Source organism: Armigeres subalbatus, chromosome 3 (genome assembly GCF_024139115.2).
Source record: "Armigeres subalbatus isolate Guangzhou_Male chromosome 3, GZ_Asu_2, whole genome shotgun sequence".
NCBI classification, from domain to species: domain Eukaryota; kingdom Metazoa; phylum Arthropoda; class Insecta; order Diptera; family Culicidae; genus Armigeres; species Armigeres subalbatus.
Genome location: NC_085141.1, coordinates 410,244,816 through 410,260,491, shown reverse-complemented (window position 1 = coordinate 410,260,491; position 15,676 = coordinate 410,244,816). Strand labels below are relative to the sequence as shown.

Genomic DNA, 15,676 nt, shown 5'->3' with positions numbered 1-15,676 from the left:
ATCTTTTTCTCGCTAGAGGTCATACAAAAGTATTTTCCTTTTTTCGGTTACTCAATCTACATTTGGTCAAGTGAAGACAAAACTCAGTGGAAAGTAAGGAGACAGGAGAAATGGCGGAGCCGGAAAATCCGGAAAGAACAAGGTGCTCATACTGGTCAAAAACCCGCAAACAGCAAACCGAATCCAGGCAGACAAATCTCTTCGAGCGCAAAATTTCAAGGCCTACATCCCGAAACATTTCCTGACAGTTTCAGGCGTAGTTACGGGCGTCCCGCTAGAGATGACACCGGATGAAATCCTCGAGAACATAACCTGCAAAGTTCCAGTGATGAACGTGGCACGGCTACACAGGTACGAAAATGAACGAAAGACGCCAACTACTCGGATCAGCGTGACTTTCCGCAGCAATCAATTGCCAACCGAAGTTCGTATGTTTTGCTGTACAAACATAGTGAAACCGTTCATCAGCAAGGCAGTTTTCTGTCAAAACTGCCTACGGTATAATCACCGTACCAACAACTGCCGATCTCGGCAAAGGTGCGAAACATGTGGGAAGAACCACGACGAAGAAGGATACGAACGATGCAACATGCCCGCGAGGTGCCTACATTGCCGACAGGAAGGCCACAAGTCTGGCGATAACAACTGCCCCGAACGCACACGCCAAAACAACCTGAAAGTTATCCTGGCGAAGACTAACCGGACGACAATTGAAGCACAAGAGCAATATCCAATCTACATCCAGAATATTTCAGCCTATTGGAAAGTATCGAGGATTTCCCGAAATTGGTCAAGTCGTACGCGAAGGTTTCACACAATACAGGCGGCGGAGCCAATACAGCAAGCATGGACAAACCGAAGCCAGCCGAGCGGCCACGAAAGCACACATCGAAGCGAACTTCTGAGGAAACAAGCAAGAAACAAACAGGAACCAAACAAACAAACAAGCATCGGCAACAGTATCGAGGTTTACTGCGACAGAAAAGAAAGACGGATGGCGAAGCCGCGGCGAACGGAGTAGCACTATTCAACGATACAGGACAGACGAACTCGAGAAGTTCCAGTGGAAGTTGCCACCGACGACAATGCCTACAGTCAGCAGCCGAAACAAGCACAGGTAAGCCAGTCGGTAGGGAGCATAATTAAGGAAAGAGTTGATTATAACAAAGCAATCTAATACAGAAAATGTCATTAAAACTACTACAGTGCAATATACAGAGCATCGAAAAAAAAACAAAACAGAATTGACAAGAGTAATGAATAGAGAAGAATACAAAATAGGTTTGATAACAGAATGTTGAACGAAGAAAGAATTCGAATGTACCAGGTACAAAATTCCAGGGTACAATAACTATTATTGTTCAAGGTTTGATGGGTATGGAGGTACAATGATAACGATGCATGAAACAGTACAAAGCAGATCAATAGAAGTGGACTCAACGGACAATATACAATGTGTAGGGAGATACGTGTCTAGAATGAAACTAGCGATAATATCGGTGTATGTGACGCCAACTACACCAGCCGCTGAGCTCAAGATCTTTCTGACAACTCTAGTGAGGCAGATTAAAGACTATCGAAACGTGCTGATCGGAGGAGACTTCAATTCTCATCACCGGCTGTGGGATTTACATCATGCGGACTCAAGAGGGACCGCTCTCTTCGACTTCATTAATGACGAGGACATCATCCTAGTGAAGAGAGAGGAACCAACGTTCATCCCAGCAGAACTTAACAAAAAACCATCTACGATTGATCTAGTGTTGGCTCCCCCAGCGCTATTTCAAAAAATGAATATGGAAATACTTCAATATAGAATAGGCAGTAGACATTTGGTGATCCATGTTGTCATTTCTGGCGAGCAATAAGCTGAAAATAGACATTTCCTCAACAAGAAGAAGTTAAAAGAAGGTATAGAGAAACTGGATGCATCCCGAATAACTGGACTGACGGAGCTACAGAAGGAGATGTATAGGATAAGCATGAAGGCAAAGCAAAAGAATCGTTTCGAACCAAAGTTCTGGTGGAATGAGGATGTTGAATATGCGTGGAGAGGAAAAAACGAGGCCAGAGCAAGGTTTAATCGTAGTGGAAGACTAGAGGACCTTATGGAAATGAAGAAACTAGAAGCCACATTCGTAAGGAAGAAAAAAGAAATCTCGCTTAACTTTTCAAAAGGTCCTAAGTAACATTTTTTTCATGATTTAATCTGAATAATGCAATCAACATATTTCATGTTAATCTGTTGATTGCAATACTCAAATTAAATCATGAAAAAAATGTTACTTAGGACCTTTTGAAAACTTAAGCGAGAAATGATGAAAACAAAATTCCAGGAATACATCGAGGAAATCAATCCCAGCACAAACAGCAAAGAACTTTGGAGAAAAATCAACGGACTAACAGGAAAAAATAAAAAGCGTAACCAGACGACTATTGTCCACGACGATGAAGTAGCAGCTACTCGGTTCCTGGACGCCAACTTCCCCTTCAACTATGAGTATTCGCAACGATCATGTGTAACGACAACGGACTATGACATTCTGGATGAGGAGATATGGACAGATATTCTTAACAGGAAAAAGAAACCGTCAGCAGCAGGCCCAGATGGCATCAGCTACGAGGTACTGAAGGGCTTAAAACTGGAAGTCAGAAATAACATCATTCAGGATCTAAACCGTATTTTGAGACAAGGAAAAGTGACGCCAAACATGAACAAAATTAAAGTAATCGCTATACCTAAACCAGGGAAAGATCCAGGCAAAATTGAGAACCTTAGACCAATATCCATGTTGAATTGCCCTTTGAAAGTTATCAATGCGGCAGTATTAGGCAAGCTGAGTCTGGTTACACAAAGCAATAATATAATACCAGAAACCTCAATTGGCTTTCGAAAGCATAGCTCCACCACCTCATGTCTCAATTACGTTGTTAACAGCATAAACTCGCACAAGAGAGAAGGCAAAGTCGTTGGGGCCATTTTCATTGACCTTTCTAACGCCTACAACACGGTCAACACAGAAACACTAGAACAAATTCTCTATGGATATGGCATCCCAAGAGAACTCACGAGTTGGATCGTGAATTTCCTTCAAGATAGAACAGTCCAAATACAGGTGGGAAAACAAATAGTCGAAAGAAGCGTAAGTGATGGATTACCGCAGGGAGATGTTCTATCACCCATACTGTTTAACATTTACACAGCACAGTTACATTCGGGTGTAGGCGAAGGAGTAACTTTGGTACAATATGCGGACGATTTCACGGCCGTCGTGGTGGGGAACACCGTTGAACAAATGCAAAGTCGGGCACAAAACTTCCTGAAAAAGTTTGAAGACAAATCGGAAAAACTAAACCTAAGAATAAACGAAAACAAAACAAAAGTCATGCTTTTTCAAAGAAATAAAAAGACGCTGAATTTGAAAATCGGTGACATTAATTTGGAAACTGTGAATACCCATAGATATCTAGGACTAACACTGGACCGTACCCTAGGATACGGAGCCCACATTAGAGACGTTATTCGAAGTACTACGGAAGGAATTAATATGATGAAAGTTATCAGCAGCACAAGAAACGGAGGCCACCCCAAACCTTAAGTCTAGTGTACAATGCGGTTGTAAGGAGCCATCTGGATTATGGTGCTTCTGTATATGCAAACTCGTCAAAAACTAACTTGGAGAAACTCACAAAAATCAACAATACGTGTATGAGGAAGATCACTGGATGCACGAGAACAACTCCAATCAACACCTTATGTGCCATAGCCAGTCAACCACCGTAGAAAGATGGCAACAATCAAAGAAATAATAAGGCACATTATCTACCAATCCCCGGTTTGGAGCCAACTACAGGAAATGAATTACGTTAACAATATTGACATTGAAAAATTAACATTCCTAGAGGAAACCTTTCTGGAGTATAAACACATGTTCGACAAAATCACGCATATGGTTTGGGTGAAACCAGCTTCACTCAACCTGAGCGTGGAGTCGGAGTTAGACGATAGGCATTGGACAAAACGGAATACCTCCGGGAAAACACTTAAACAACTTGCCTTGGGAAAAATTCACGGATACTACAGGAACCATAGGAAGATTTATACCGATGCATCGAAAGACGAGGCACTTTGCTTCGTAGGCATCTTCGACGAGAACAGTAACTTCAAACTCAGCCTGAAATTGGAGACTCCAGTTTGCACAATGTCTGCGGAGTTGGAAGCAATATGCATTGCGCTACAATACTTGGAGAGGAATCAAATCGAAGGAGCTTTTATCCTCACAGATTCGAAATCGAGTTGCGAATTCATCAACTGGAGCAAACTGAAAGAAATGAAGTCATACAAAAAATTGTGCAAGCTGTTACAGCAAATCAAACCTGCATTTAATGGATCCCGGGTCATGTCGGCCTAGAAGGCAATGAAACTGCTGATAGGCTGGCCAAAGCAGGACTTAACGCCAACAAGATTGCTTGCAATCGTATTCTGCCGCACGACGCCTACAATCTGGCAAAACAGGAAATCACTGCCGATATCCAGAAGTGGTATGTTGAATACACGCAAGAGCAGGGTAAAGGAAGGAAATTTTTCAAAATCCAAACTGGCATAAACCCAAAGGCTTGGAATCACAATTTAGCACTGAGCAACACGGAAACAAGGACACTCAATCGACTGTTGGCGGGTCACGACTATTCGCCTTTCTGGCTCAGTAAAATGAAGATAAAGGACGAGATGTACTGCGACATGTGCGACTGCTTAAACACCGCCGAACACATTATATTCCACTGCATCAAATACCTACTACCCTGAGACAAACACAACCTGGACAAATTCTTCTCAACACAAGAAGCTTACGAAAGCAAAAGTATCGATACTCTTAAAAATATATGTAAATTTCTCAAGGAAATAAATCTAAACATCTAAATAAATGCACTAAAATATCCCAAAACCAAATCAAAACAAAATATGCTCCCTATGAAAAACCGACTGGCGTTATAGCGAAAGTGCTGTGCCACTTAACAGTGGGCGTTTGATTTGACAACCCCCACGAACCAGAAGAAGAAGAAGATCCCTTTCGGGACGGATGGGTCATATATGCCCAGCGTTTGAGATTGGCTGTGAAAAACTGTTCATCAGGATGTCGACTACCCAGGAAAAATCTTGGAGGTCAAGTTTGACTATATCCTGAAGACCTAGATATCCAAAACCTTGGGAAGATTTTGCTTCTGACAGCTTGCACATGAATCTGAAATATTGGATCCTATACCACATTGTTTAATAAATCTGAACACTCAATCAAGTTTAGTCAATTTGATCGTTGAGACAGTGATCAATTTTCTGGAATACGAGATGCTCAAGGTTCTCCAAAACGTTTTCGAATTCAGCCCATGGTATCTACCAAATCAACCAAGTCATCATCATCGTCATATACCCAATCCAGTCCAATAAGTATAGGCACATGCGCATCATTTAAATCCAGTTTTCTCAATGATGGTAAAGGTATTCTAAAACGTTCCCAAGTTCAACCCAAAGTATCTACCGGACAACCAAGGCTTCATGCAATTGAAAATTCGGTAGTGAAATGATCTGAGATCCATGACGTTTTAAAGTTACATCAAAGTCGGTATTGAGATGTGGAACATAAATTCTTGGAAAATTGTTCGAAAAGATTATCAAAGTAACCGTGAAAATATTTCTGTCCGGCATCATTTGTTCCAACGATTCGATAACGAGTCTTAGAACATCAACTCATAGAGGGACCACTGTAGTTTGTAAAAGAATTAAGTGATATCCTACCAGCTCGATGGAACTGCTGGAATGTTTGTAATGTTATATACGGATATATCATTTAGAAAAGACCTTTAGTAGCTTGTAAAAGTAATAAGTACCATTCTATCGGCTCGACGGACCCGCTGGGATGTTTAACGATATACAGGTACATCTTTCAGGACTTGGTTGAGCAACTAGATTACATGTTCTGAACTCAAGGACGTTTTGAACAACCAAAAAGGCCTGTAGTAGCTTGTAAAAATTATGAGTGAAATACTATCGGCTAAATTGATCTGCTGGGATGTTCAACGATGCATGGATACATCGTTCAGGGCTTGGTTGATCGGGTAGATCACATGTTCTGAGCTCCAGGGCGTTTTGGAGACCCTGAAATAGTTTACGTTTATTCAAACTCGATCAATTTATGTTTTATGATCGCTGGACATAAATCCCATATTAGGAGATTTTGTTTGTAGCCATATTTCCTAATGCATTCGAGGATATGTACTCCAGAACAGTTTGGACGGACTAGAACATCCGAAAAAGTTTCTCAACGATTTTTCGGTTATATCAGAACGCCAGATAACAATGTAATCCTTGATCCTGAAGTGCAAAACAAACCCGCATCTTGTTTTTTTTTTATTTCGATGGGGAGAAGACGGTAAAGAGACCTTGTCTTGTTAGTTACGGCTTTTTTACCGCTAAATAGCGCTTGAAGTACTATAAATAGAACATTTGGCCAAGTTATTTAATTTTATAAGCTAAATCTCTAAAAAAAACTGATTGAATTCTCTTGTTGATAAAAACGGAATAATTTTGTTGACGAAATCGGAGCGTGACAAAATAGGAACGTGATAAAATCCGAACATATCTGTATCTCTTCTCTTCCTGTTAAGAGAATTGTTGGAATTAGACATCATTATAAACGTTTTAATAAACGCTACGAAGAGGGAGATTGTTCACAGTTCCCGCGCTTTCAATTGTTATGAATTAACTTAGAACAAACCACGGCATTTTCTTTCGGACAGTGACGACTCTATGTTTCTACTAATTATAATTTTAATCTTTCAGGAAATAACTGCTACTTAGTAACACACATTTGCTTCGTAAGTGTAAAATTGAGAAGTTACATAGTCACTTGTTCTCAATCTGACTGGATCACTAAGAACCGTCTCTTTCGCGCTACTATGCCTACGACTTCAGGTTTGTATCAATGTAAGTATGCTATTTTGCGTTTGAACTGAAATTGTTTGCTTCAGCTTTTTTTTAAAACAAATTACAAATATCTTATTTGCTACGCTTATTTTTTTGAAAACGATCCAAAGAGTTTTTTCCAGGCGTTTTGTAACCAATCAAGGAATTTACGAAAAAGGAGAACAAACGCTTACTTCATAGAGGTAATAACAAACTGAAATTCTTCATCCTTATTGGAGACATACACCATGCATTTAATTACTAATAAAGTTCAACTTTTTATGACACTATTACAAAATAAATCTGTGTATCATTACAAAATATGCTTTAAAATATTTTCCTAAGCACAATAGAGGGATCTCCGGGAAATCCGAGGCATGTGGATGCAACTTCCGATTGTCACCAACAGGGTACACTTTTTTCGATTTTCTTCATTTTTCTTTCCTTTTCTCGTGTTATGAATAAAACTTGTTATTGCACTTAAAACTATGGAAAACACACTTTAAGAGCCTAACATTTAGTGGTTCAAATGCGGAAAGTTGTCGTCCGATTCTGCTAAGAAAGCTGAGGAGATCCCTGCTTGCCTGACTAAGAAAATCAAACTCTTAATAAGCTTCGAACAAACTATGGACTTAATAGCTATAGAACGATCTCTAAAAACGATTTTCAAAACATGATGTAACCACCATATCTTAGAATAAGTTAAGCCTAAGGGGGGCCTAAAATTTAATTGCCGCGAACGCTCTATCTCGCACACGATGTCCGGAGAAGAAAAATGTACAGAGACTAATCAAACATTACCGAAAAGTTACGGTACAGATACGTCATCCGCTCACAATTTATCTTATCATTAGAGTTCGAAACATTTGGGGGAAATATCTACAATAAACGAAGCATCGACGATGACAGTACTCCGTCGTATGATATTATGTACAAAAATCTCTTCCGCGCAAATCACTCGCCACCGGATTGCACTTAGCTTTTCTCTCGCTTCTTAAGGTTCCGCTTGGAGGTGCACCGCTGGATTATATCCGAGACGTGCGTCTTGTGGTCGAAAATTTTCATTATTTGCGTCCGCGCTTCGTTGATACCGTCAATGATGATCTTACTGCGCTGCATGTTGCCCTGTGAAGTATGGGAAGGACATTGTAACTATCGTTCAGTGTGTTTCGGGTGATTAAAGCTATTCAAACCTTGAGCAATTCGTTGATTCGCTCGATCTCCGCCGACGGCTTCGGTGTGGCCTCCATCGTTTTTAACATCTGGTCCAGCTTGTCGTACGCCTGAGATTCTAACTCGCACTGCAATTGAAGGGAGAAGGTCGATTTCGTAACCAATTTCTAAATACCCGAGGGTTGTTTACTTACCAAATCTTCAATTTGCGCGCTGAGATGGTAGATCTTCCAGCCGTTGACCTTTTGCAGCACGTGGGACTGGTTGGCGATATCCACAATGGTGGGCCGTCGCTCTTCGCGTTGCTTTACGTCCGTATAGCGCTGGAAGTGATTGTTTGCCGCTTTCCAGCTCTGTTTGTATGACTGCAAAGTAACATTCAACATTATTGGACATTCGAATGCAGGATAAAAAAAAACTCACCTCCAGCAAACTGACATTCCGTGGTTTACGTGAATTGGCTATCGATGAGCTTGCGACATCTTTTGTGAGCGCTACCGTTCCGTCGCGTCCAGCACCCGATCCGCTTTGGCTTTGCTGCGGATCATGTTTTGCGGTGCTTCCAGTGCCAAGACTGTTGTTGGTGTCTGCAACGGCCACTGCGCTTCCGCTTTGTTTTGCCTGAAGTAGCTGCTGCTGAGCTGCGATGCTTTCCACTATAGCAGCTGCCGCTGTCACTGTTGCTGCAGCTGTAGCTAAATTCTGCGCACCTGTCGTTTCCATTCGGTAACTGTTGTCCAATTCGTTGTTCGCATAAAACTGTAAACTATTGGCAACGGACTTTTGACCTTCAGAAACGTTCTGTTTTCGTGGTTTCTTACGGGGCGATTGCTCATAGTTTCCGTTGCTGCTTCCCCCGGCTGCAGAATTCTGATGTGGTAGCGGCCCATGATGGAAAGGATGACCGAGTTGTTGGGAATCCTGATTCGAAGAAGATTGCTGTCCGTGGTGGAATATTTCCTCGTGAACGGGTTTGAACGGTAAGTCGCTGTTTGCGTTGCGGTTAGCAAATGCCATGGCCTTGATTTCTTCTTGCTCTTGCTGATCGGCTCCGGGACTAGATGTGGCACTGACCGTGGTTGATCCGTCCGTAGATACCGGCCGAGACGGGGGAGACATTTCCCGTTCCCGTTCTCGTTCGCGCTGCTCCAATTCTCGGGCCCGCTCTTTGCCCATGGCGATCAGAGTTTGTGTGAGATCCTTGCCTGCCTTGATGGGAGATCCTCCGCGTTTGCGGAGGATGCTGGATTGCGGCGATTCTATTTTACCTCCGGGATTAACCGGAATGAGCATATGCTGTTGCTGTGGCTGCCCCGACGAAGTCGAAGACCCAGTCATGATTATTTGCTGCGCTTGGCTGCCATCAACTATTAACTGAGGGTGGAATCGAACTGGAACGGCTTGAATTTGGGCTGTCGATTGTTGAGGCTGAGATGGTTGGGATTGTGTTTGGAATTGTCCGCTGGATTGTACGGAAGCGGTGGACGACGATACAATTCCGTGTATCGGACCGGTTATGTTCCGCCCGGACGCTTGAACAATAGCAAATGGGCCGCCTGTTGATGAGTATGGCAACGATGGCACGGTTGTCGTGATCACGTTGGTTGAACTCAACTGTCCGCTAGATACTCCGGAAACTATTGTTGCAGTACCACTTCCAGTTGATGTAGAACCACTGCTTAATGTGCTGGAAGATATTGAGAAAACTGGTCCGCTTATAGCGCTCGTTGTTGTGATCGTCGTGGATGTCAGCGATGAAGCACTCTGCCCAAGGGTAATTGTCCCGGAGGCAGAGGTAGTGACTGGTTGGCTAGATGAGGCCGGGGAAGCTGTCACACGTTCATAGTACAGAGTAGATGTCGGGAAAAGCGTTGCACCTGAACCGGAGTTACCACCAGAAACTACATTAAAAGTACTTGACTTTCCAGAACTGGCCACCGTTGTAACGATGGAACTCGGCTGTTGGGGCCTTGTCTGTATGTACATGGTTCCAGTGCCAGACACTGAGTATGATCCAGAACTGCTAACGGCTTCAATTGTGCTTAAGCTACTCAGCTGTTGAGGTGTAACTTTTGCAATCGGTAAAATAGATGACATCGTTGGAGTGGCAATTCCTGCCCCAGTATTGCCGGCACCACTTGTCGTAGTTCGCACAATCCCTGTGATTGTACTGCCTCCAGAAACGATACTTATCGGGTTCTGCCCACCTGACAGAGTGGCAACTGACACTGGGATGGTCGTCGCGTTTCTTCCCCCGGTGATGGCCAATGGAATGGGTATGACCGTGGTTGATCCAGATCCACCAGAATTCGACACCGATAGAGTTTGTGCGGTTCCAATAACTTGCCCTTGACTGACGGTCACAATTTGTGGTGCCTGTCCTGACAGTCCGCCACCCACCGAACCAGGATTCACATTCACTATTTGGGTGATTTGTCCCTGTGATTGCGCTTGTCCGCCTCCACTACCCGATTGGTTTGATATCAAGTTGCCAGTTATTATGGTGGCTGTAGATCCGGAATTGCCACTGACTTGGCCTGAGCTCACCACAATTTGTTGACCAGAGGCGGTTTGTAAGGTTGTGGTGCCACTTCCGGCGTCTTGACTGGTCGGGGTGGAACCAGAGCTGTTAGACAGTGGAGAGCCAGCAACTGACGCAAGTTTGCTCACTTGGGCAATTGTGAGGCTGGGTTGAATGTTACTGTGAGGGATGCGGTTGTTACTGACGATCAGAGGTTGAATGTTCATCAAGTTTGTGGGTAGACGGCCACCGCTGATGATTTGACCGCTCTGTGGATTCTGCACTTGGATGATGCGAGCCGGAATGGCATTCGAGATGTTTGCGGTGGAGACTGATGAGTTGCGATTCTGTGTCCCCGCTGTTCCAGAAGCGATGGTTGTTAATACGGTGGTAGGAGCTAGGACTGGTACGCTTGGCGTACGGATACTGATGCTGCCCGCTGTGACACGGACTCCAAGATTAGTTGTTGGGAGGCGTTGGATAGGTCGCACTCCTGTCGGTCGTTGGGGTGAAAGTGTGGTAGTGGCTAAAGTTAATCGTTGTGGATTTGTACCGGTGGAGTAGGGTTGTTGGGAGTTGTTGTTGGTGTAGACGAGGGTAGACGTGATTTGTCTTTGTGGTGGAAGCACGGCAGTGGCCAGCGTTGCCACGAATGCTTGCGATGGGTTTGTTGCACTGAGTGAAACATTCTGTTGACTGGCTTGAGTCGACGAAGGATGCGCTACAACATTGGCCGTTATTGTGGCGCTATTAACGTTGGTGGATGTTTGATTCGCAGGAATTGTCTGCGCGACGACACGAGCTCTGGGCGCCTGAGTGAGGCTACCTGCTCTGATTAACTGGGTTGGAACCTGCACCTGAACGTTGGGCATCCAGGCGGATGTTCCCTGCGAAATTATTGTGGCCGACGGCGAAGAAGTGCGTGACGGAACCGACTGACGCACGAAAGTGTTTATGTTTGCTACGCTGATTGGAGGCGTCGGGATTCGTATCGGCGCTGTAAGAGTAGCTCGAGGGCCACTTGCTACTGTCGTTGGGACCCTCGATGGGACATGATACGTGGTCGGTGTTTGCGGGCGCGATACTGTGATCGATGTCTGCGTCACGGTTCGTGCCGGAAGGGCCGTAATTTGCGTGCGATTTGACGAAGGGTCTGAAATGGAATCAATTTTCTTTCATTAATCTGTTCATTCACGTTACTGAAAAATCATGCTTATTCTAATGCTAAAGAAGCTTTTTGAATGTTGGTCGATGCAATTTTGAATACCGTCGGCGGAGTGACAATGGTTCAAATAGGGGTGAGAATGGGTCACTGTTTCAACTACATATAATACCTAGTAGAATAGTTTAATGTAATAAATCAATTGAGACCTTTTTGAACGATTTTGTTATCCGACCTTCGGGCTGACCCAATGACGGTATCAAGTACAATCTGAGATTTGGGGTGAATTAGGTATATTTAGACCACCCTTACCGGGGCTCTTTTTTTTGGACCACCAAAAGGAATTTGCACTCAGTGGTCCAAAATATGAGCCGTCGAACTGGTGGTCCAAAATACCTTCCTTACCCTATGTTCAATTTTCGACAGAAATGAACTTTAAACTTAAAAACGTTCTGCTCCAAGACAGGAAACCGAGTGGCTGATCATAATTATCGCAACATAAGCACTTTCGTTCTCAACACCGAGCTGAGAAGGTGTTGTGTGATGCAGAGAAAGAGAGAGCGAGACTCTCGGTCAGAATAATCGAAGGCGAAAGACTCACATGCATATTATGTAAAAACGAAAGCAAGCTACTACAGTCGATAACCCCCCTCCCTAACTGTACGCAAACCGACTAACCAGCTGATTGACTACATTGTGGTAAGAGTGGATGATGACGATGGCAAAAACTACTCACCTGTTTTTAAATTGATCGAATGTCTGTAGAACGTCTGCGAAGCTGCATTACTCGGAATTACTACTCGCATCTGATTGCCGGCCGAATTGTTGATTCTGTGAGAGAAACAAACGAAAAAGTTAATACAGTAGGAAGTTGAGTCACGCATTAAAACAGTCGGGAACGAAAAAATTATGAACTGACTGCAGATAGCCAGTAACTTTTTTTTTTAATTTTTGCACAATTTTTGTTGTTATTGTTGTGACCTGCAGATGTGTCGCTATCGGGATGGCACTTACGATTCGCGATTCAATTAGGAATGATTGTGTATTCTTGCTTATCACTCGCTTACTGTACACAAAGAAACGTTTTTCAGTCGCACTCACAGCTTGCAACGTTGTAGTGACACGGTCCTTTGTATCACTTATACCAATAAGGATTTCATCACGTTTATTAACAGTAGGGGTGCTTGATATTATGTTCCTATTCGCTGTTTCTCGTAAATGTACTTCAACCACGTTAGATTTTAACTCAAAGAATAATGTCGGTTTGGCAAGTTTTGTTCTATTATTGTCAGAGACTTTGTTCCATATCAGTCATTCTGAAACTCGGCCACAACGATCTTTGCTGTACAAAGAATCTAAGGATTTAATTTGAGAACAAAACGCTAGATCCTATTTTTTTGTTTTTGTTTTTTACAAACATATTATGCTTTATTAAGATCCCAAACATAGTATTGTGGAGTTGTGGAGCTGTAAATTTTGGAGTCCATCCGAGTATTTAATGCTACTGGGGTTCTATTGATTATTTGATTGGAGGAAGGTGTTGTGGGAGACGCTGTAGTGTGAACAAGTTACAGTAAAAAAAAGTGGAAATACCTCTACAAGTGCTATTTTTGATATTTTATTTGTCACGACAGACCACCAGTTACAGGACATTTACTTAGGTCAAGTAAGTTCGAATGGAAATAAAAATAACAAAGGACTTCTTGAAGTTACAAAGTGGCACAAAAATAACAAAATAATCAAGTCAATCGGTTGAAATGCGACTGAGCAATAGAGTTCAGGGACAGCAAAAGGAGTAATGCCCAAGTGGACTTCTCCCCCAACATTGTAAAACTCGTAATTCCTTTTTATCGATCACACATCTAACCGCATTCTAATTTGCCAGCACTGCGCTCCGCAATATAAAACCCACAACTACAGGGAGTCTCAACCGTCGCCACTACTACCGATCCAAACGTAATTATCGAGGAAACACCTTCACAACGAAAACTGCGACGAAACCACAGAGCTCCAAAGAAAACGATGCAAATTGAAACGAAAATATATTACCTGTAAGTAGTTGGCATTGTTTTCTCCGTTGGACGAACCAAAACTTTGGACGCCGATGCTAAATCGATTGGGTAGGCGGCCGTGGCCGTTGTCCCGGGGGCTCCACCAGAGGATCCCGGAGCACCTGCTCCGCCGCCTCCGGCCACCGACGATCCCGTTGATTGCATTTTCGTTGTTTCTGTAACGTTGACCCCAGCGTTGTCCGGAATATTCATAACCAAATGGAACCCTCCCCACTCAAGCTCCGATCCCCACCCGAGCTGATTGTAATATTATTTGCGCCTATCCAGAAACTGTTTCCAAAAACCTTCAGCCACGACACCAGACTTTTATGAGAAAAGTTATGTGCGTCCCTCTTCTTTCCCTTTCGTTTCACCCACTGCCAACAATGTTCAAATACGGATCTCTGACTGGATTGAAAAACTAAACACCATTCAAGCTTATTTTCCGGATCCGAAGTCTCCTGTGACAGCTAGAAATTCTCCTTAGCAACAAAACGAAGCGAGCCATGGCCAGCAGTGCGCTCTGCGCGAGGGGAATCTTGCCTTTTTTTTCTCTTCTTGCGTGCAGTCCCAAACTTAACCCAACAAATTTTCACCTTCGAAAATCACTTTTTTCACGAATGGGTGGGATTGCACACCACACCAGATACGGAAAACAGGAAAATTTTTGTCAACCCAGATGGCTTCGAAGCAGTCAGCGGTAAAAAGGCTTGAAAAATCAGTGATCTGCTTTTCCGTGGCTGCGTCCGGAAAATTCCTGTCCCGAAACTGAATTCCACAAGAATGCGCTTGGATTATTCGCTTCCAAAAACAAGTTTCTACACTTCTCCGCCGTTTTCTCGGAAGAAATCCTCCATTTCGGCTGTAATTGTTCACGAAAACTCCGCGGATACTTTGATTCGAACGCGCTTTTCTTCACTCTTTTGAGACGAAATATTTTTCAATAAGCAGCTTTTCCTCCACACTACGTTCTACCTTTGCTCACTGCTGCTGCTGTGTGGTTCGCACAAAATCTCGTTTCTTTTTCCTCTTGGTGCTTTTCCACCTTTTCCACGATTTTTGTGCAAAGCATACGATCGCCAGGGTCAAAATTAGGAGGTGCGCGCCATTACGCGTCAGACAAAAGGGAAATTTTTTGCCCCTGTGGCAAATCTTAGTCAGAAAAAAAGAACACTTTCTCGATTAACTTTTCAAAAGGACCTAAGTAACATTTTTTTCATGAATTCATTTGAGTACTGCAATCAAAAGCTTTCATGTTTTTATGTTGATTGTGCTATTCAAACTAATTCATGGAAAAATGTTACTTAGGTCCTTTTGAAAAGTTAAGCGATACTTCTCGCCTAAAATGTGAAAAGAGCCTATATCCAAAACGTAAACATTGAGAAAAGCCGGTGGAAAAAATTCTCGAAAAAATTAACCTTCCCTGTCAAAAATTGTATCTCGTTTTATTGTTGCATTCGATTTTTTGACTTATTTAAGGTCAACTTTCCCGAAGAACCCATATTTTTTTAAGCCTCTAACTATTTTTAAAATCGAAAACAAATATCGAAAAAATCACTTGTCATAAGATGAGTTTGTACAATCCCATTGAATTCCACCACTTAATTGTATCTTGACAGATACGTATTTCGACCTCAACAGTAAGGCCGTCTTCAGTGTCTCGTACTCGACTCGACTCGAATAGTTCTGCTGTTGAGATTTCGGTAAAATTTTACCGAGTTCGGCGATTTATTCTAAGCGTGCACCTTTCTTCACTTGTCAGCTCACTTCCAGACATATTCATAGTCGGCTCTGGACTGTCAATATTC

The 15,676-nt window shown here is 43.0% G+C and overlaps 1 protein-coding gene across 1 annotated transcript; it reads right to left on the bottom strand.

Moving 5' to 3' along the window:
- Window positions 1-6,808: 6,808 nt before the first annotated feature.
- LOC134227161 (mucin-19) lies at window positions 6,809-14,917 on the bottom strand. The gene is made up of 6 exons (XM_062708468.1): window positions 13,867-14,917; window positions 12,554-12,648; window positions 8,558-11,808; window positions 8,329-8,499; window positions 8,155-8,262; window positions 6,809-8,086 (listed from the first exon to the last, which is right to left on the bottom strand). The coding sequence occupies exons 1-6, from the start codon at window positions 14,079-14,081 to the stop codon at window positions 7,937-7,939; spliced, it is 3,990 nt and encodes a 1,329-aa protein (XP_062564452.1). The 5' UTR covers window positions 14,082-14,917; the 3' UTR covers window positions 6,809-7,936.
- Window positions 14,918-15,676: the final 759 nt, after the last annotated feature.

Excerpts from the sequence above, each read along its gene's own strand:
- LOC134227161 (XM_062708468.1), bottom strand. The coding sequence starts at position 14,081 with ATGAATATTCCGGACAACGCTGGGGTCAACGTTACAGAAACAACGAAA. Across the intron at positions 8,500-8,557 it reads GGAATGTCAGTTTGCTGGAG|TCATACAAACAGAGCTGGAA; the intron begins GTGAGTTTTTTT and ends GTTACTTTGCAG. Across the intron at positions 8,263-8,328 it reads GCGCGCAAATTGAAGATTTG|TGCGAGTTAGAATCTCAGGC; the intron begins GTAAGTAAACAA and ends CTTCAATTGCAG.